General features: G+C 30.6%; 2 protein-coding genes across 2 annotated transcripts; both read right to left on the reverse strand.

Moving 5' to 3' along the window:
• Positions 1–7,063: 7,063 nt before the first annotated feature.
• LOC105643780 (Translocon-associated protein (TRAP), alpha subunit) lies at positions 7,064–12,095 on the reverse strand. The gene is given in 10 exon segments (NM_001308678.1): positions 7,064–7,378; positions 7,750–7,821; positions 8,143–8,346; positions 8,441–8,461; positions 8,463–8,470; positions 8,473–8,518; positions 10,709–10,797; positions 11,003–11,053; positions 11,164–11,328; positions 11,945–12,095. Coding segments are annotated over 10 exon segments (768 nt in total). The 5' UTR covers positions 12,006–12,095; the 3' UTR covers positions 7,064–7,327.
• Positions 12,096–14,415: 2,320 nt separating this feature from the next.
• Positions 14,416–18,874, reverse strand: XCT (XAP5 family protein). Its single transcript, XM_012228987.4, has 12 exons — positions 18,552–18,874; positions 18,192–18,257; positions 18,032–18,096; positions 17,826–17,938; positions 16,600–16,678; positions 16,415–16,491; positions 16,266–16,327; positions 16,019–16,150; positions 15,854–15,907; positions 15,189–15,254; positions 15,009–15,083; positions 14,416–14,755 (listed from the first exon to the last, which is right to left on the reverse strand). The coding sequence occupies exons 1-12, from the start codon at positions 18,720–18,722 to the stop codon at positions 14,705–14,707; spliced, it is 1,011 nt and encodes a 336-aa protein (XP_012084377.1). The 5' UTR covers positions 18,723–18,874; the 3' UTR covers positions 14,416–14,704.
• Positions 18,875–22,429: the final 3,555 nt, after the last annotated feature.

The following is a 22,429-nucleotide window of genomic DNA, read 5'->3' on the forward strand; positions in this document are numbered from 1 at the left end:
AAAAAAGTCAACGAATTCCCACTTGAAAATTAAGCTAATTTTTCAACATATATTTGAAAATTAAGCTATTTAGTTTTGAGGCTGAGAGAAACTTCATGTGAATGTTACTTTGTGAACCAGACATTATTAAATGTCTGCCCAAATTAATTTGTTGGTTTTCTGTTTTTGGGTGAAAATTAATATTAATTTTTCCTCTAAAGGTGAGAGAATATCAGTTTATTTTCTCATGCACGAGTTAATCCAGATCCATAAACTTAGCTCCTTCTAAATTTTAAAGATATTTTATACTAAAATTTAAACTCAAGATATGTGATTAAAGAAAAAGAAATTCTTTCCATCCATCTCTCCTCGTTATCACGTCTGAACATAAAGTAAAAACAGATATTCTCTGTTTAAAAGCCGAAGGGGTAAAATAAAAATCATAAAATAAAGTAAAGATAACAATAATTGTATGTACTAGTATTGGTTATACCAACATTGACAGTAAAGTCAATCCACACTTTTCTTTCTCATTTTAGGTTTGGAGATGATATTGGAATTTCCAAATTTTCCTAAGACACAACAAGTGACTCGTGTTAGGAATCTATAGGGTTCAATCATTTTGGTTCGTATATATTATTTCCTTTTTTTTTTTTTTTTTTGAACAAGCTAGAATATCAAAGTTTACAATTTTCTGTGACATTGACATATATTAAATAGTGGGAATTCTTAATTTATCTTGAAAGATTTTTATGACTTTCTGAGAGAATATTTTCTTAATTGTTTTGATTGATAAGATATCAAAAATTAAATAAAATTTTCTCAAATGATCTTCAATAACATTAATAATCTATTGGAGAACTTTAGGTTAAAGGAAAAGATGGAACTATAAGAAAATAAATAAATAAATACATTTATCAAGATAAAGGATATAAATAGAATCATTTAATCATTACAATACTGTTTTATAGATAGAAATGGGTTCATTGGAAATCCCATTCTAGCAACCACTAAAGCTAAATCAACCACATAAAAGCTAACTTAAAACTCAACAACTCTATCAATTATTGAATGTTAAGTATTAGTTGTAGGTAGTGATAATAGAATTGTCAAATTTTCAAAGTTGATAATAGAATTGTAAAATTGATTGAAACGTGTGAAATTTGTGATTACCTAATTGATTTTCTTATATCTTTTAGAAGATTTGAGAAATGGAAGGTTCTATCTCGAATGCTGTCGGCCACAAAAAGAAATAATACCTTTTGTTGTATAAACTATATTATTATTTGGCTCATTTGGTATTCAATAAATAAAAAAGAATAGCAATTAAAAAAAAAAAAAAAAAAAAGGAAAGACTCCATTATGTTAAACCATATGAGTTTTTACCATAGGCAAAATGCTTAACTCATCTTGTGATGACTGAACTTATTGCTCATTAATAATTAGTTAATCACCATATAAAATCATTAAACTTTAATTAATTTGTGTAAAACAAAATCAAAATCACTAAATTTTGTCATGCATTTTTCATTAATGTCAATATTGTTGCTAATAGATTATTTTGTTAGAATTTCCAAAGTAAACATTTTCAAATATAAATAGTCCTTTTTTTTTTTTTTTTTTTTTTGAAAAAAAAATGGTAATAATCAAGAAATTGAAAAATTAGCTGTAAAATGTGTACAAACTTTGACAATAATAGCTTGCTAAAACAATATCAAACATAAAAGCGACTTTATTACACATAAGATGCTAAAATTAGGAATAGAATAGGATAGGTAACGGAGATTATGTTTTTGTCGACATACGGAATTTGTATTTAAGTGAGGGTCCCACTGATATCTTGTGAAGAAGACTAGATGTAATAGATTGTTTAATTTAATTTAATTCAATTATTATAAAATTAATTAATATGCATGATTGACTGGTGTTTCACAAAATTAGATCTCTCTTTCTTGCTTCTTAGTTTAGAGCAAAAGATTTGAAATGACATCTTGCTCCATAAGACGAATTATCTCGGACAGGTGTCCGTATTATATTTTAATTAACATTTTCATCTCTTTATTTTTAGAAATAATTACGACGTATCCAATTTTTGGATGAAAAGACTCCAAATAATTTTAGTGACTTAGATGTATTTGTCTTAATTTAAAGATTAAATTTACAAGTGGAAATATAATTGAATTCCTAAATTATGTTTAAATTATCACTTCTAGCAATAACTATGTAAATATAATGTCATTTTAGTATTTTTGCATTTGAGTTGATGGTAAAAGCTCACTTTTTCATTAAAAAGACGTGACGATGAAATATTTATTTCTCAAAAGTGGATGAATGAAAATATTAATTAAAATATAATTTAGAGACTCAAACGCGTTTTACCTTAAAATTAAAAATAATATCCCAATTAAGGAGAAGAAAGCAATAGATGTCACCAAAGAAATTAAGAACAAATTAAATGAATCATGTCATTTTCTTGGAAAGAAAATCAAAGGTTATATTATTAAGGATGTAGAACAAGAAAGGAAGTTAAAAGATGAAGAAGAATATAGAGGAAGACACCTAATAATGCACTAAATCTAATTTTCCAACTACCACACTACCTTATGTCTCTGTTATGATAATATATATATTTACGTATTAATGATATTGATGGATGTTACAAATTTCTGAATATATATATCTTTGTTGGTGTCGGCAAGGTTTAATTTAGCAATGGGATTTTGATGAGTCCAACTCATAAAAGGAATTCTGCCGTTGAAATTTTTCATCTACTTAGTAAGTGTTGACATCTTGTACGGATTCATCAATTTTTTTGTTCTTTTTGGCTGAAAATGTGAAGGTCGGCAGTCACTTGTTTCAATTTATAAAAAGAAAGTATGGACTGTAATGTAATGTAGATGCTGCTTTATCTGGTGATATGAGGAAGTTTGGCTTTGGGCGATGGTGAGAGAGGGATGCACTTGTTTTTCTTTTTCAGTCAGTCACTTTGCATGCCATGGCATTCTGGGTGGACCTTTGGATGCTCACCACCTAAAGGGTTTGATGGGTATATTTAAGTTTTACAAATCATGTCTGTAAAGTCAAGAATTCGACACGTGAAAATACACTTATGGATTGATCACGAATTCTAAAAAATAATTAATCTCACGATTTAAAATTTCATTTGATTCAAATAGGTCTATTTATTAAAAAATTAACTTCTCAAAAGGTACAATTCTAAGGAAGTTATTTCCATAAAATATAGTGTGATTCTGATTGGTTTATTCTTTAAATTCCTCAAAAGTAAAATGTATTAATAAAATTTAATATAGAAAATGACATAAATATCCCTACAATGCAATAATTTAACTTTTATTGATAAAAAAATCTAATAACTTGTGATTACTTTTATGAAACATATTTTATACAATCCACAATTTATATTACCTCAGTTCCTAAATATTTGTCATATTTGAAATTTCACGTCTCTCAAGAAAATAAATAAATTTGTTTAAGTTACGATAAATTATTGAGTAAATTTACTATATCATTCTTAATTTAATATATCCAAACACCAAACTTTGAGGAATTGAAGCAATAATTTTGTCATATACAAAAGGTAAATATATAAAAAAAAAAATTTACTCTTTGAAACCACAAATATAACGTGTATTTAAGAACCGAGATAGTATTATGTAATAATCAACATACAATTTATTATCACACAATAATAAAAAAATATTTATTACAATAATCAACATAATCGTGCTTTAAAAATTGAGTAAGTAACACATGTACAGGAATGCCATGCACAAACACTTTTTCGTGTCTATCTATACAAGCAGCAGGTAAAATTATATTCTCTCCGTCCCATAAAGATAGGTCACTTTTCTTTTTTAGTTTGTCTCAAAATATAGTCTATTTTCTTTTTTTGCATCATAATTAATTTTTAAATTGTCTACTATACCCTTATTAAATTTTAACTTATTTTCAATGCCCATCGTTTATTCTTACTTATTATTCAAATATAATATTTTCTCATGTGTTATTTAATATGGACATAATAGAAAAGTTATATGAATGAAATTATCTTTTAACTATAATAATTATTATTTCTTAATATGTGTGAAAAAGAAAAAACAACAAACAAATAAAAAATTATATTATATTATGCTCATTATGAAATTAATCACACAACAAATTAACAACAAACAAGAAAAAGAAAAAACAATAGTTTAAAAAATTTCAGCTCTCCAGCTGTCAATCCACTTAAAATCAAATAAAAAAAAAAAAAAAAAAAAAAAAAAAAAAAAAAACAATGGGGTGTTAAAAAGTAAAGGCTAAATTTAACTTTACATTAATCACCTGAAGGGCAAAATAGAATTTTATCCTCGGGTTCAGGGTAAGTTGCTCCATGTAGAATGAAGGAAGAAGGATTTTCAACTTCCAGAAATTTTACTATTTTTGGATATCTCATATCAAACAAGATGAAGTTCATCGCCTCTGAGGAACTTCAACTTTCCCACCACCACACTTACCCCCAGCCAGATGCCACCTAAAAGAGTGGAAGGATACTCTAGAAAAACCGAACAAAGAAAATACTCAAATTTCCGATGCATTGGCTTCTGATTTTAGCTAATAACTATTCGTATGTCCGAACATTGTGCGGGTTAATATTTATAAATACTCGTTTCGTCCCATTTTATTTACTTGTTATTATTTTTTTGAATATCTCAAAATGTTTATAAGGTTTCTAAATTTAGACATGTAAACAATTATTTTTCTCATAATAACCTTTATAATTGTTCATTAAATGAAGATTTTTTAGTATCTTAATGTGTTATTAAAGGTAAAGAATGACAAAATAACTTTTGTTGACTAAATTCTTAATATGCATGTTTTGTCAAACCATGCAAACAAAATGGGACAAAGGGAATAATTGATATGCATTAAATTTGATTAAAAAAATAAATAAATTAAGATGATGAAAAATACTATTTGTCATTTACTCTTTTTAGTCTTTGGCTATGATGATAATTCAAACTATTAATCCTACTTTTGTATAAATTAAAAAATGATAAAAGAACTACGTACTAACAAATTAAAAACAATAAACTCACTTTTTAGCTAAATTTAAAAAATAATATAAATATTGCTTTTACAAATTAAAAACAATTACTCAAACCATAAAATTATCTGAATGAAAACTAAAAAAGCTTTATAAATTGTTAATGATAAGTGTCTTTTACTTAATGTATTAATTTTTATCGCTATCTAAAATATGTTGAAAATATAAAAAGAAAATAAGAATTTGTACGATAAATTTTATAGATGCAGTACTGATATACATACTACATAGTACTCAAAAGGGAATTAAGACTTAGAAAAAAATTAGAGGATAATTAAATTATAAATAACAAAATATTACATCAATTTATAGTGTGGTTATTAATTATTGAAGAAATTAATTAGTGTTCCATTATTAATACACAAATTTAATTATTTGCATTATTAATTCTTGCAAAAGAAAGAAAACAAAAACTTTTTCAGCAGTAAAATAAATTTATCATATGGTTATTAATTATTGAAAGAAGAAAATGAAAAGTTTTATAATTTGATTTCTTCAAATTAGATAATTAAATAAAAATCTTTAAAATAATAAAATTTCATGTTACCAATTAAATTTCACAATATCACGCCACATAAATAAATTTAGTTAGCTTTTATATATCGTATAAAGGAGAAACACGGTGGTTTTGTGATGTGTTGATGTGGCATTTCCTTAGATAAGTAAACTCTGTGGTGTTTTAGCATTTTTATTTATCTTGCCTCACAAATTTTTTAATATTTCTCTTTTTTAAATTACTTTTTCTCTCTTTTATTTATTATTTAATTATGATTTGGTTTTCAATCTTATGAATTATAAATTAAAATTATGGTCTTTGAAGAAATTTAATTATTTTGAGTGCATTTTTATAAGTTCTAAAATTTGCGAACAAAAGTTGGATTACTTAAAATCAAACTAAGATAAATTAATAACTTCAATTAAACTAAAATGATAAAATTAATTGACTTTGTAATCCAATTTTCTAACCTATACTTAAGTTTGCGTCTATTTTGTTGTCATATGCAAAATTTTTTTATTTTTATATATAATTAAAATTCTTTTAATTTTGTATAAAAATAATAGATTCTTTACGTTTAAGAACCTAATAAGATCTATATATTCTAACTATTTTACCTAAATCATAACAGGGATAAAAAAGCTTACATTTTAAATTAATAAGAATACAGTTATAATATGATCCAGCCATTTAATTTGCTACGTGCATGTAACTTCTACAAAAAAATTTTTGATTTCCTAGAATTTAATCTACAAACATGTCTAACATCTTAAATAAAAGAAATATATACTATACATCTTGCGGGAAACTGCCTAATCAAATTATAAAACTTTTCATTTTCTTTATTCAATAATTAATGACCATATAACAAATTTATTTCATTAACAAAAAAACTCTTTGTTCCTTTCTTTTGGAATAATTAATGATCCAAATAATAAATTTTTGTAATAATAACAGAATAGTAATTATTTTTTAATAATTAATAACCACACTATGATATAATATTTTGTCATTTTATAATTTAACTATCCTCTTTTTTTTTTTTTTTAACTCTCTTTTGAGTGCTATGCATATGAGTAATACATCTAATAAATTTGTCACACAAATTCTTATTTTCTTTTTTATGTTCTTCAAAAATTAAAAACTATAACAAATTTTCTAAACATGTCATAAAATTAATAGAGGCCGATCAATTTTTTATCTATATAATCGACCCTAAGAAGATATCCTTGACAAAAGTTTAGCGATTGCGAGTCGTACGTATTCTTAAAAAGGTGAAAAGTGAAAAATAGAACAAATCTCAAGAATTTCAAGAGCTAGGAAATGGATTCTCCAGTTAAGTAAAAAAATTCGTATCTGCTGATTACTATGATGGAGAACCAAAGCTATAATCTGGGCCAAGCACAACTCAATTACCATGCCTTTGGCAATGGGCGTCCAGATTGCTGGCAACCGAATAGAATATAGAGATAGTAAGCATGCAACAAAAGGAAATTAACTAGGTTCAAGAAAATTAGATCTTTTCTACCTCAAATGGGAGTTAGTCTTCTCGAAAGAGGCTCAACTTCCAAAATTCTCGAAGAAAAAACAAAATTAGAAAATTTCTTTCACATGCTACAACAGTCAAATATTCCTCTGGAAGAACTAATTTAACTTATGGGCTCTCATAGGGTATCCAATCGCCTAGCTTGAGTTACAAGTCTGTGCAGTGCCTTGTGCAGGCTTAATAAAAGCCTTGAAACCATCTACTTCTTCTTCTTAGATTTGCTGGACAATGACTGGGTGTATGCAGTTCCCTGATCATTAAAAACACAGAGAACCCATGGATTAATGACAGTTCGTTCTAGATTCACAGCAAATTATTGGATTCAACATGAAATTCCTCATTGAAGCCACCAGGTTTGGATTAACACATAATGAGAATGTGTAAAGGAGGAACAGCAAGAGGTTGTGCTTCGCAAAAGGAAACGTGCATGTTATGTGTTGAGGTTCTGAAAAAAGCACCACTTTTAGATGTTGGAAAAGCAATTTTTTGGAATATTGTTCAGTTGTTTTGAAGTTTTTATGATTAGAATGGGTGAAATTCACATAGCAGTTTTCTTCGGTCTTTTGGAAACACGCAATGGTGTTGAACACATGACATGCTAGATCAAAATAACTGACAAACCTGAAGCCACTCATCCATTGAGGCATCCCTAGTCCCAGTTCCAACTTCCACCTTTGGAGCCCTCTTTGTTTTCTAACAAAATAGAAGTAACAAGTTAGAAAAATTCCCCATTAAGCAAACATAGGCAACATTATGACTCATGAGCATGAAGATACCATGACCAAACGTCCTAGTGAGCTGCATGCCTAGCCTTCATAATCAACAAAATTATAAAAGGCCAAAGACAAAACGAAAGGATTCTTTGAATGATAAAACTATAAGCATCTTTTACTAAGTTTTCATTTATCCTTCCCATTATATATTGCCCCTTCTCATCAAATTGCCAGCCTAAATCATTGACAGATAAAATCACAGAAGATAGAACTGCAAAATAGCATCAGAGCAGGAAAGTACCTTGGAAAGGTTTTGTACTTGACCATGAATCCACAAACCAAAGAGTACAAGAAGGGCAATTCCAAGGGTAACCAGAAAAACTGACTCGATGCTGAGGAAGCCACCAGACTCAACAACTTCAATAGTACCATTGTAGAAGGTGCTTTGATATCCTTGCTGGTCTATCTCATAAATAATGGATCCTACAAGATCAAAGTTGCCAGGCTGCAAAAAATTGAAGCATATTAGAAGAAATATTTAAGCGACGTAAAAATATCGATAATAACAAGCCATACAAATCTCAAGGTACTATATACACCTGCAAGTACTTGCTGACAGCAAAAACGTATGGGAAAGTCGCCTGTGTTGAGGGAGGAACAGTTGCATTGTTGAAGGCCTGCAGACAAACAATTAACAACAAAATAGGAACTATGAATAACCCCAGAAATGATAGAAGGCAATTTTTAATCCTAATCATTCAGGAAAGTATGGATATGCAATAGAAAACCACTGCCAGCAGAGAAATATCACATTCCATAACATACATGATTCCAAGACAAGATTGTAAATTGCAGCAACTAGCCCATAATAACATTTTGCAAAACAGTGGCACATGGCATCCCTTAACAGCATTAAAAGCAGTCTTTCCAAAGTAATCATCATTAAGAACAAGCCCAAATTATTAGCACAAGATAGACTGGAGTAGGTAAGAATTGCTAAAATAGGACCCAACATATCAAGCCTATGATGTTGACAACCTCAATTGAGCAATCATAACCTCTTGAAGACTAATGTATATTAGTTCAAAAAGCCATATTGAACCCCACAGCTTTATTTCATGAAATAAAACCCACAGGAAAATCATTCTGAATTAGCTGCTGAAAGGCAAGCACATCCAAATTGATTTGTTCCCATCTCCACAAAATATTGAACTACCCATATATCTGGCTATGTTATTTAAATCCATTTAACCTTCATGCTAGCAGATATAATCAGACTATAACAATCATATGCCTGCAACTAGACAAAGGTGATAACTAAACCACACTTGCATGCCACATCATTATCTTTATTCATGGGCCATGCATCTTCTGAATGCAAAACTAACTCCCATACTAATTATGCATCTTTTTTAAAATAAATAGGAAGTTCCTAAGAGTTATTCTAAAAGAATTCATTCTATGGATATTCCATTATCATTTACTTCAACAACCGTCATGGCAAAGAACAATATAGATATTTATCTGGCTCCAGATGGCAATGAGCAATTAATGATCACCCAAAACAAAGTATGGAGAAAGCATAAATACTTGCAAATTTAAAAGCATTCTGAAACAGAGCAAGAAAAATTATGCTTGGAAAGGAAATAAAAAGATAGCAATGATAAAATTTAGGATCAGGTTATATATAGGGATAACCACTCGCCATTTTTACAAATTTCTTAGTTGCCTCCACATTCTCATTGGGGGAAGTAGATTCAACTCACTAACCAACAGTTCAATACCCCACGTCATCGTTAGTTATTGAATTGGATCTGGTCTTAACTTTGCTCTTTTCTAGATCGGCAGTACCACGGTTCAGTTTCAAATCGAAACCGAACCAGTCACTAAACTGTGATCAACAGTTCTTGGTTCCAAATCGTAACATAAACCGTAAAAACAGGTTCTTAAAGAAACTTCCAATTTCTTTTTTTTTGTTTAATTATAATTTTTCAAAATAACTTTAAGAGTTTTTATTAAATTTGTTTACTTTTTTCAATAGTAATATTTATTATTATTATTATTTATGCAATCTACAATCTAAAAAAGAATTTTAAAAAGGTTGAAATGAATTATCTAATTTCGGTTCAAAACCAAAACCAGCCTAAAAGCAGTTCGGTTTCAGTTATATCTTAGAAACTGCCTAGGTCTAGAGGCCTCAGTTATAGTCTAGGATTTTTCTGCAGAAATCAGAGATTGCTTCAGTATTCACCCTCTCATAGAAATCTACCTAGACAGCTAGTTTTCTGAAGCTTTCTATGTGCACAAGTGCATGTGAATGTGTATGTAAGAGAAGGAGAGAGGTGACATACCCTACCCGATCACAATTCCCAATGTGATGGGTGGGGCCAGTGGGCCCTGGAAAAGGAAAACAACCTACAAACAACCTAGCCATATGACAAATCAAATTTGAAACTGATATTCGTATCCAGATAGTTGAACTATGTTTGCAAACGTCCATAACTCAGCAATTAACTGAGCAGTGATGGATTAGGTGAGGTGATTACTTCACCATTCAACCCACGTCCATAACCAGCAATTACCTGAGCAGTGAGGAAGGGGAGAGGTGATTGCTTCACCATTCACCCCTTCGAGAAAACTAACTAGACAGATAATATTCTGATGCTTCCTATGTGTGTATGTGCATGTAAATTTGAATATAAGAGACAGGGAGACATGTCATGCGCCAATCACCATCCCCAATGTGATGGGTGGGGGCAGTGCTCTGGAAAAGAAGAACAACCTAACCATAACAAATCAAGTTTGAAACTGATGTTGATATCCAGACAGTTGAACTATGTCTGCAAACGTCCATAACCTGCAATTACCTGAGCAGTGAGATTCTGAACCAGCAGACGATGATCAAAAGGAAGGTGAACACTGGCCTTAACTGCAATGATATTTATGCTCGACTCCCCTGCATCCATCCAATGGAGAAAGTGAGCAGATGTCCAATAAAATACTAACAGATAAACATAGAATGAATTTACAAACCATCAGAATCATTTAATGGTTGTTCGGAAGAAGAACTAGAATAACAGAATAATGGTAGAAAAAAGAAACCACAACCTAATATTTATATTCTCATTGCAAAAGGCCATCCAGTAGATAGATCAACATACCATCATTCTTAATTCCAACAAGTAGTTCAGCCTCTTCCCCAGCTGGCACCACTGCAACAGATCAAAGATGTCAAAATTAAACAGATGTACATACCCATTTTCCAGAATTTTTGTTCTCAAAAAAGAGAAAATATCAACGAGCAATTTGATAGAATTCCTACCACGGGCACTGTTTTTGGGGAAAACACAAACAGTCTCTACTCCAGGAGCCGGGCTAAAAGTCCCATCACCAAAATCCTGAGCATCCTCACCAACAATCCCAAGATCACTGACTTCTTCAGCAGCGTCTGTGACTTCCACATCAGAATCTGACTGACACCTAGCGACTGCAACATTAAAGAACCATCAATTCAGATGAAGTTGCACAGAAATCTCAAAATTTCACGAAAATATTTGAAGTATCCATTATAAAAGGTCAGAGGACTAGAACCCAAAGCAACACAAACCCAACTCTACCCGATGCAAATTGAACATTAAAAGCATATATTGCACCACAACATATAGCATGCATTACTCAAAACTTGTTTAATCAATACTAATTCATTCCACTAACATAATTATTTCCTTCGCGAAAAGTAAAAGAAATAACACTCAAGTGTCGCTTCAAAAGACAAAAATAAGAACTGCTTACAGAACCCCTAATACTGTTCTGCCCCTTTCCAAATAAAGGGCAAATTCGCTTTCATGAAGAAACCAAAAAGCATCGTCAGGAAAAGCTAATCAGAACCTAGAAAACTAATAACACTTGTTCGAACACTTCAATTCTCGGCAAGGAACAACCAACTCAGAGATGAACAGTTCAAAGCCGAAACTTCATAAATCTTAAATAAAACCAGATCTCATTTCAATAGATCGATTCGATCAAAAACGTAAAAAACGTATCCATTTATCAATCTAAAAGGTGCGTTTACAGATCCAGATCTAAAAGTGAGAAGGAAAAACCTTGAAGGAGAGGGGAAGCGAGGAGGAGGAGAGCGAAGAAGAAAACACTAAGATTCTTCATTATCGCCGTGTGTAGGGCAAAAGCTTGGCAGGTGGTTGTGATGATAAAGATCAAAGCGACTGCTAAGTACAAAAACCAAACTTTGGTTCTCGAGTCAGAAGTGAGATAATTGTAATTTATATGGGTCTAATTATTTGGTGTGCTTGGAAATGGAGGAACGCAAATTTGCAATTGCCTGGTACGGCACAAATAGTTGAAGAAAACTACAAAAAAGGTCGGAAACAAGGTTAAACGCTGTCGTTCACAATTCCCCCTTTTTATAGTCTCTAGTCATAAAAGAGCTTTTTTGAGGGAAAATAAAAGATTTTTTTTTTTTGTTTTGAGAATAAGAAAGCTTCTGATATATAGGTAAATTACAATTTCAATAATTGTTTCTTATCTTACATTAAATTTTAAATTAGTTTATCCTAATTATAAGTTAAAATGTAATTTCTTATTAGTACTTTTTATTTTGAATAGTAGCTTGTTACTACTTAGATTGTATAAGTCTGATTCGATTCCGTACAATTTTTAAGAAAAACTGAAATCAAATCAAAAATTTAGTTCTTTCATTTAGGAATTAGATAAAGAACCACAATCGAATTGAACTGAATTTTCAATACGATTCATCAATTTTTCAGTTTTAACTTTTTGGTTCTAGTTTTGATTTGATTCGGCTCCAATTTTCCATTGAAAATTATTATATTTTCAAAACATATTATAAGGTTTTTTTTATATAAAAATATTTTAATATCAAAATAAAAATTACAATATATATTAATTAAAATAAATCATAACACACTTCGAAATACATTAAAAAGTAATGATCAAAAAGAAATCTCATATATTTTTACTAACTTTACATCTGCTACGAGAGGTAGGAAGACCAATATGACTACACTTGATTGGTGGAAATCTCAGATATTAATTTTTATGTGATGGATCCATAATTTTAATTTATACTCTATTTATATTATTAATCAAATAATACCAACTAATAATTTTATTTTCGAAGAATAAAATTTCATGTATACTACAAATAACATAATATAATGAAATATTAAACAAAAGTTATATGTATAAATCAATTTTTTGGTTCGCTTCAATTCAATTTAATTTTGGTACTATTCCAGTGCAGTTCTAGTACGATTTTTTTATAAGAATTAGACCCATAACAAAAATGATAAATTGCATTCGATTTGGTGTGATTCGGCTATTATTATCTCGGTTCATTTTCAATTTTGATTTGGTTCGGTGCAATTTTTTGGTTTGATTCGAAACCCCAGTAATCATGCACAACCCTAGTTTGTACTACGGTTGAACAATTTTCTTTTTATACTTGATTAGTTCAATTAACATTTGTACGTGATCCTTGCTCATTTTCTGTTATTGTTTATACTCATTTATTATTTTTTTTAATAATATTAAATGTTGAGTATAATTTTCTTTTTATATTGCATATCGTCTAGACGTTTATATTGTTAAAATATAATTTTACATTGAAATTAATGTAAATATAATAGTTAATTAATAAAACTATTATAAACTTGTGTTTTTTACACCTTTAAATTGTTGGAAAGCAGTCGCAAAAGTTACAGTTCGAATCAATATACAATTGATTCAAAATCAGAGCAAAACCCTAGAACTGAAAGATGATATTAATTTATCCACTCTTTTGATTATAACTTAAAGCTATAGATAGTATTTTTGGGTGATTCAAATATCATTGAAAACTAGTTTAAAAATAACATTATTCACTTATAGGATATTATTTAAATAGAGAATTAGAAACAGCTTGTAATTTAAAATTGTTATATATGAAATCATGCTTTAACATTATAAAGATGTAGACAACACGAGAAAAATTGTAGGCATACTTGATAACAATATGCAACATTCGTCATAATATTATTAGTGTCTGAATTTCTTTATTTTTAAAGTTTTTCTATTTAAAATAAAAGGAAATTATTAATATGCTATTTAACATTACTGTTGTACTACGGCCTAAGTCATGGATTCAACCCTCCGCAACGCGAACTTCTCTGGATCAGCTTCTTTGCCTTTGCCACTGATACGAGACTGAATACATCGTGCAAATATTTATATATATATATATATATATATATATCATGTACTATAATTTTATTCGGCTTTTTATTCCAGTTTCTAAATCATTTGGTTCTAAGTTCTAATTCTAAAACTTGAAAAGATTTGAAAAGAACCTACCTATATCTAGCTTCAATTCTACTCAGGAGCCGAACTAAAACTGGAACCGCACAGCCTTAAATGTAGAGCCGGCCGGAGCTCAACTGCGATTCCAAAAAAATTGCAGACAATACCCACCAGACTTTCTTTGAAAATTATTAAATCATACAGCATAAATTTACTCCAATAATCACTTGTAAACTGTTGCCATGATAAAGAAAGCATGTTTACGATAATGATGCTTATTTCTGCAGAGCAGGGAGAGAAGTATTGCACTGTATATTTTTTATTCAAGAACAGAAGCCTGATTAGAAGATCCATGCGTCATGACTAACCATTATAAAATATAAATCCTTCAACCAACTGACTAAATAACTCGTGATGTTTTTTGAAAAAACTGTAATGAAAAACACAAGTACAACTTCAAATTTGTTCCCATGCAGTTTGATGAGACAAACCTCCCAGGTCTTGATGAACGAAATACTTGAAAAATGGAAACCTAGCATCCTACCAGCTCAATCTCCGTGGATGGTGTATCGCTCCCACTTCTTTGACGGATCATATATCTATCACAGTGAAAAAGAAAAGAATTAATTTCAAGAAATATAACACTTGCCTCTGCATATTTAATGCGTAGAATGCTAGGCAAGCTATACACACCAGACAGGATCATTCAGTTTGTCATATTGAATGCTAGATTTATATTTTGAGAAATAAAAAGTATATTTGATATGACATTGCAGAACATGTCATGCAAGTAAAATACATGTCTGTGTACAAAGTGAGGGGAGAGAGAGGGGGGACAACAAGAGAGCGCACCTCCCATCTTGAAGCTGGGAAAATGTGTTTGTTCTTCTCATACCAGTGCCTCTCAACAACTTTACCAGCATGAGACTGTTAAAAAAGAACGGGCAAAGTTGGATATTTGCATAACATAATAGGACAACCCCTCAATTAAATGCTGACAGTTAGGAAAATTGTAGAATGAATGAACAATACCTCATCTTTCTCTATTGTTGCATCAGCTATAGTCCGCACATCCTCATGCACATCAAAGTGAAAAAGCTGAGAGATCAAGGAAAAGAAAAGGAAAAATCATTCATATTTCAAGAAATAAAAAAATATTAGGAAAATTAACATCATAATTCATCCAGAAACCATATCAGATTTCAGTGAAGTCATTTCCAATCATATGCAATTAAATACTGTTTTGAATATGCATTAGAGACAAGATCCAGAATCTAAGTAACCTATCCACTAAATAATAAAGTATCTCGATCAATCAAAACTTGCATGCCAAAGCTTCATTTCCCTCTTTTCTTTGTCATTCACTGAAAAACTCACCCTATTTGCACCTACCCTCCTTTGTTAATGAGAAACTACTAATTTTTCCCTTCTCATTAAAGGCATGAATTTCCAAAACAAAAAAAGGTGTTAGGTTTTCAATTGTTCTGTTTATGTGAGCACAAAAAGAAAAATTAAGCAGGAAACAAGAACACCATCGATAATTAGATAGTCCAGAAAATCATACAAGGTTAAAATTTTTCATTTATCTTTATGAATATGATCAATACATAAGGTGAACATAATTAATTACAACCAATACAGTAAAAAATGCACTGAGAGAAAGGGAGAGGAGAGATGTTAAAGGAATAAAAAATTACCGGTCCACTTTTTCCCCTAGCCTTGTTAACAATAAGCTCATAGAAGCTGTGCTGCTGAAATTCCACAATCATTAATTATTAATGAACTATTAGTTAGTATGTGGCCCAGAACACATGATAGCTAGTCAAACTGTATTGAAAACTCAGATGTCAAAGCCAACTCACATGGGGAATGATGAGATCTTCTTTCACATAAAGTAAATTCTCCACAGAAGTTGTTCTAATTTCTCTAAACTCTGGAGCAAGTTGCTGTTGAACAGCCCGAAGAAACTCTCCAATGGAATCACCTTTCCGCGCCTAAATTACACCAGCCACAAAAAAGACCAAAACACTGAAATTAATAGGATGGACAAGGAGAAAATTGAAATTTGAAAGCAGATGAATAAAATATAGTTATATCAATCTAACTAACCTGGATTACTCTCCTGTGGCCTGCTCCATCCCAGTAGCTGTAAGTAATTTCAAGAGGCTCATCTGAAACATTTAAAGGGCTTGATTCAGGACTAAATGTTTTTCCATGCATGCGTATATAAATATGGAAAGGCAAAAACAAATAATTACTTCGTATCTGTTCCTGTTCATGAAGCCACTGTTTCCGCAACCTTTCACGCTCAGCTTGCTCCTCTGCCTCTCGCTCACTGAAACAGCATCCTCACCACCCCTAAGATCATATGTTAGTTCCAAGTCCATGCAGATCCACATGCATCAACTAGAGATAGATAGATAGAGAAAGAGAGACACCCCACCTGTCAGGCAAGAAGCTCGTTTCCACTGTGGGGTCTTTGCCAAACTTTCCTCGCACCAACCCCTTCGATTCAAAACTTTCTGCACAGGGGAAAATTCAGTACAGTTTCTCATGCTAAAAAGGAGCTGGTTACAATAAGAACCAAACAAAGCTCATTACAACTTAAAAATTTTTACTACTGAATTTTGCAACAGCGAGACTAACAAAAACTTCCATACACAGATAGAAGAATAACTTTTCTATAATTCCAAATTTCATTCTTGCAACAGCACATAAAACCATAGAGCACTTTGAAAGCCAGAAGTACATATTGCCAACAAACCTATATCAACCAAAAGATAATCCACAGGCCACCCTTTATACACAAGATAAAGGGCATAAGCTGTGACATCCCGGCCCGGCAAAGCGATCCTAAGAGGGCGGGTAGAGCGAAGCTCCTGGCTAGCTTCTAGGATGGTAGGCTAGCTAGGGTAGTGGAATGCGGGACACAGGAATGAATCAAATCATATATCGAAATGGGAGAAACTAATCATCAGAGGCGCCTGTTGGCGGAGTGGCTAGAGAGTTGGAAGAACTCCAGGGTTAAGCGTGCTCGCTTAACAGAAATCTCAGGATGGGTGACCTCCTGGGAAGTTTCCTATTTCACCTGCGGGACAAAACCGTGCGGGTCTTGACATCTTGTATGGGCGATTTGGCTTGATCCAAAGCGGACAATTCCTCTGGTGATTAGAGTCGGGCGTAACATAAGCTCCCACAGAAGCCAATTGAAAATTCTAATTTCTAAGGAGAATGTTGGAGAGTCAATGACATGACTGCACCAAAAACTAATTGGGAAATGAGCTTCAAAATGAAATTTTTAACATACATCAATCAGTACATCTGTAGAACCAGAACCTCTAATCTAAATTGATCATGACCCATGCCAAAGGCAGACACCTAACCAAGTTAACATTACAATCAAACAAACATCAAAATGAAACGGCTTGCTAGTAACTATAAAATAGAGATGCAGCACAACATGAGGCATTGGCTTGTTATTAAAGCATATGATTCGAGTATTAAGCAAGCAGAGGAGTGCTGTCCAAAGAATAATATATATATATATATATAATAGTAGAATCCAAACACAAAGCACAAGCAAATAAGAGAAGAGAATAACAACCCAGCAAATCAAATGAAGTTCAATATATCCAAGAGGATTTCAATTTGTATTAGAAAATGTCTTACTTTCTTTGCTGTCCTCTTCTCCACTTTCATTCTCCATATCATCAGCAAAGGATAACCGAGAATTCCCCTTAATCTTTCTCTTTTTTCGCTTTTCTAACTGGAGCTCCTCCTCCCTGCAATACAGAACAAATCCCAACACATAATTTAAGTAGAGATGATTATGCTAACAAAGGGAAAAGAAGGGACGGAATTAAAACTAAACTCACTCTTGTCGAAGCTTCTGAAGCTTCTCCTTTTCTTCTTCTTCAATTTTGTTCTGAATATTGACCCTCTAGCATACATAACAAATTTGGATAAGAACTTTATAATTACTATGAAACAAACAGAAATCAGAAAATTAGTTAAAAAATAATGAAAACCTCTTACCTTCTCAACATATTGCTCTCTTGTTACCAAACCCACAGTTTCCTTCTTAAACGCAGTCTCGAGAATCTGTTATACCATATGAAAAAACAAAGAGCAAAAGCGCAATCAGAGAACAAACTCCAATATGAATAATAATTTATTATGCACTTCCCAACTGCTCACCTAAAAAAATAATAAAAAAAAAAGGTTTCTCGCTTTTAATTCTTAAACCAATAAATTAATTTGTTTCTTGAGAAAATGAGCTAACGATCACATTCTAATAGCTAGAACCCTAAAACACAAGCAGAAGTAACAATAATAGCAAAAACATGAAAGTTTTGGTAATCCCTATAATTAATTTGACAAATTTTGAATTCGGACCTCGGAAGTACTTGACCCGAATTGAAGGAGGCCAGGCTGGCCCTTGCCGGAGGCGGACTTGGTCTTGAGCTCTTGGATCTTTCGACGCTCAGCTTCTCGTTGCTTCTCTAGCCGCCGTATCCTCACGGCGTCTTGGGCCGTGCCCACGTACCCGTCTCCCATGCCCGACATCTTTGCCTATTTCGAGTTTTCTCACCCTCCAAACGGGTTTTCAGTCCTTTTGTTCCTCTCGACAAATAGGTTGAGGAAGCAAGTAAATGTTTCAACCGCCAGATGACTGCGACGGTTGGGTTCTTATAGGAAGGATTAGTTTTGAAACGGTGCTATATATCCTCCTCTCAATTTTGAGAGTTTTAATGTTGATGACACCCTCGATTACACTTATAAAATTAGATTTATTAAATATTTTAATTTGTAAAATTATTTTATGAAATACTTAAATCTATAAAATTAAATTAATTAAATTATTTGAAATTATTTTTAGAAAAACGGAGAGAGAGGTGATTTTGTGGGTTTGGTGATTTTTAGTTTAATGATTTTAGTGTTTTTTTTTGTTATATAATCCGAAGGTTTAATTTTTTTCGAATCATGAAGCGTAATGGTTCTTGGCTCTCTCAGCAAAGTTCGCTTCTCGAAGATCGAACTTTTATTCTCGCATTTGGAGCATCTCTAATGATAATGTGGATTATGGTCAATATGTCATATGGTATATAACCTAAGAATGGTAATTTGGCTGAATGTTTATCTATGGACGTTAAATTTTAAAAACATCTTTTTAATGTACTGCTTTCAGATCCTCTTACATCATCTTTTTTTTTTCTTTTATTGTCTGAGTCCACAATTTAACAATCACTATATAACAATAAATGTACATTGTCTAAAAGACCTTTTAAAAATAAAAAGTGCGATGAATGTCTATTTTATTTTTTTTACACGTCAGCTTGACATAGCAAATAAACATCACCATTGGAGAGCAATTTTAAAATATTTTTCCATTTTTCTGATGTAGCAATCCATATCAGAGTATCTCTAATGCAAATGTGAATTGCTCTTATTTAATTGTCACGTCAGAAAAATAGAAAATAATTTTTGAAAAAAACTCTCCAATACTAATTCACTACTTTCATATCCTCTTGCATCATTTTTTTTTTCTTTTATTTTATGAGTCCACAATTTAACCGATTACTATATAACAAAAAATGTATATTGTTTAAGAGACCCTGCAAAACTAGAAGTGTGATTGATAATGTTTATTTTACTTTTTTTACACATCAGCTTGATATAGCAAATTAGACATCACCATTGGAGAGCAATTTTTAAAATATCTTTCCCTTTTTTTTGATGTAGTAATTAAATAAGAGCAATCCATATTAGAGCATTTCCAATACAAACGTGGACTGCTCTTATTTAATTGCCACATCAGAAAAATAAAAATACTTTCCAACACTAATTTAGGATGTCGAGTTGAAATATCAAAAAAATAAATAGACATTCTTTGACAATATGAGCATTTATTGTTATTTAGTGATTGGTAGTATATTAAATTGTAGGCCCAGAAAATAAAAGAAAAAGAGAATAGAAGATGATTCAAAACTAGTGCATTGGAGAGAGATTTTTAAAATTCAATATCTATAAATAGACATTCAGTCACATAATCATTTATACTTTCTATTCCATATCACACATCAGTCACAATCCATATTAATATTGGAAATGCTCTTAGCATTAGAAATATTCTTATAGAAATTGAAATCGCTTAACACCACAGTCAACGTTTTAACAGTTAATAATTTTTGTTTGTTGATATTAACCAGAGTAAGAGATAAATGAGATGGGACTTTGGGAAATAATCAACTGCGGAAAAGTGCAAAAATTCCTTTTTTTTTTTTGGGAGTGTGTAGAGAGTTGCTTTGGAATTATATATTCCAACTTTTTCAAATCACAACTGGTTTAGTTTTTCAACATTGACTAATTTATTAAGGATGATTCAATAAGCAACTTAATATGGAAGATAATTATTTAATTCATTTTGTGAGTTTGGACTTGCCTTTTTTTGGATGAGTGTATTTTTTTTAAAGGAATTAAAATAACAATGGAAAATATATATGGAAAAAAATATTTTCCCTAGTTTGGAAAGAGGAGGAAAATATTAGAAGAAGTAATACTTCATTTATTTTTCACATAGGCCCACATGTTTTGAATATCTGCAATTTAAAAAGAAAATAATGGAAAAAAGTAAAAGTTTCACTCATTTTTATTAAATTACCTAAATATCCCAAATTAATTAATAAACTTAACCCTTTCTTAAATACCACATAATTTAAATAAGGATATAATTTTTAATTTTCAATAATAATATTTATTTTCCTCTAAAATTTTTCCCTTTTCAAACAAAAGAAAATAAATTTATTTTCTTTTGCTTCGTTATATCAAAACACAAGTGCGGAAAATAATTATGGAATGAAAATTGACAATTCTTTATTATTTTTCTCTATTACTTTTCTTTCCTCTTATATTTTTCTTCCTTTGCTTTCCAAACAACGGGTTAGTCTTTATATTTTAAGGAAATGACTTGAATTTAAATTGTTTTATGGGAATTAATTATTATAGCCCATTTAAATTTAAATTATAAATTTTATGTGTTTAATTAATAGATTAATTTATATTAATTAATTAATTTAAGAAAGAGATAAGGGGTGAAGAAAGTTCAATTGAGAAAGTCAAGGTAGTGGGGCATAATCTAATGATGTACAAAACTACCAAAACAGTACATAGAGAAAAGAGTATGTGCATAAACGGAGAATGTGATTAACCGTGGATTACGAACGGAATCATGAAAAGAATAAGGGGTAGGAGGTTGGGATTCCGCCAATTCAACTAATTTGAATAATAATTTTAACTGAGGTAAATCAACCAAACTTTTCTTTTTGACTTAATCAACTAATAACCGAACATAATCAAATTGATTTCACGAATTAGTTTTGATTATTAATGGATACTAAAATTTTTGTTATTAACCAAAATCTTCAATGCAAGGAGAAATTTTTTAATATCGTGACCAAAACAAATAAAAAACAATTTTAGAGGAAAAAAAAAATCTCTGAGGAGATAAATACGTTAGACTTTAATGTCTAATGTACTCATATATATATAATTAAAATCACAGAAAATAATAATAACTTACATGTTGGTGGTGCAATCTTAATCCCAAAAACTAAATGGAAAGAAATAAGGACAACCATGCACAATTGTCTACGTAATGGCTAGGTACATTCTCACTATGTCTACAAACTTCCATTAGATGAAAAATTTTATATATCTTAATAGCGTAGAATAGAGAGATGGCATAATCTATATATGTATATATGAAACTATTAGAAGCTCTCATCATAATCTTAGCAGGATATATAATCTTAATACAAATAATGATTTTTATTCAAAAAAAAAAACATAAAGAATGATTTAACCATACTTAAATCAAATAAATTTAATAATCAATCTTTAACAATGGACTTTAAATTAAACCTTTTGGACCATTAAACTTAATTCAGATATTTTATAAACCAAACCTTAAACTTGTTCATTTAAAATTTTTAAATGTTTAAACATAATTTTAGTAAAAAAGTAACAAAATTTTTTTTTGAAGGTTAAGACTGCAACATTCTTAAACTTAAATCATCAAACAAATGATCTATAATGAAAGAAGGAGGGAGAGGACCCCACTCCTTCGGTTCAGACAGAGCAGACATGAGTTGCAAGAAGATGAAAAAAAAAGTCAAAAACTAAATAATATTTATGCCTCGAGTAAAGTAAATATAATAAAAACTAAAAATACACAAGACCTCAACTAAACATTGTTCCTATTTCTAGTAATTTTT

This window comes from Jatropha curcas, chromosome 1 (genome assembly GCF_041381405.1).
Source record: "Jatropha curcas cultivar XTBG-Jc1 chromosome 1, XTBG_Jcur_1.0, whole genome shotgun sequence".
NCBI lineage: Eukaryota > Viridiplantae > Streptophyta > Magnoliopsida > Malpighiales > Euphorbiaceae > Jatropha > Jatropha curcas.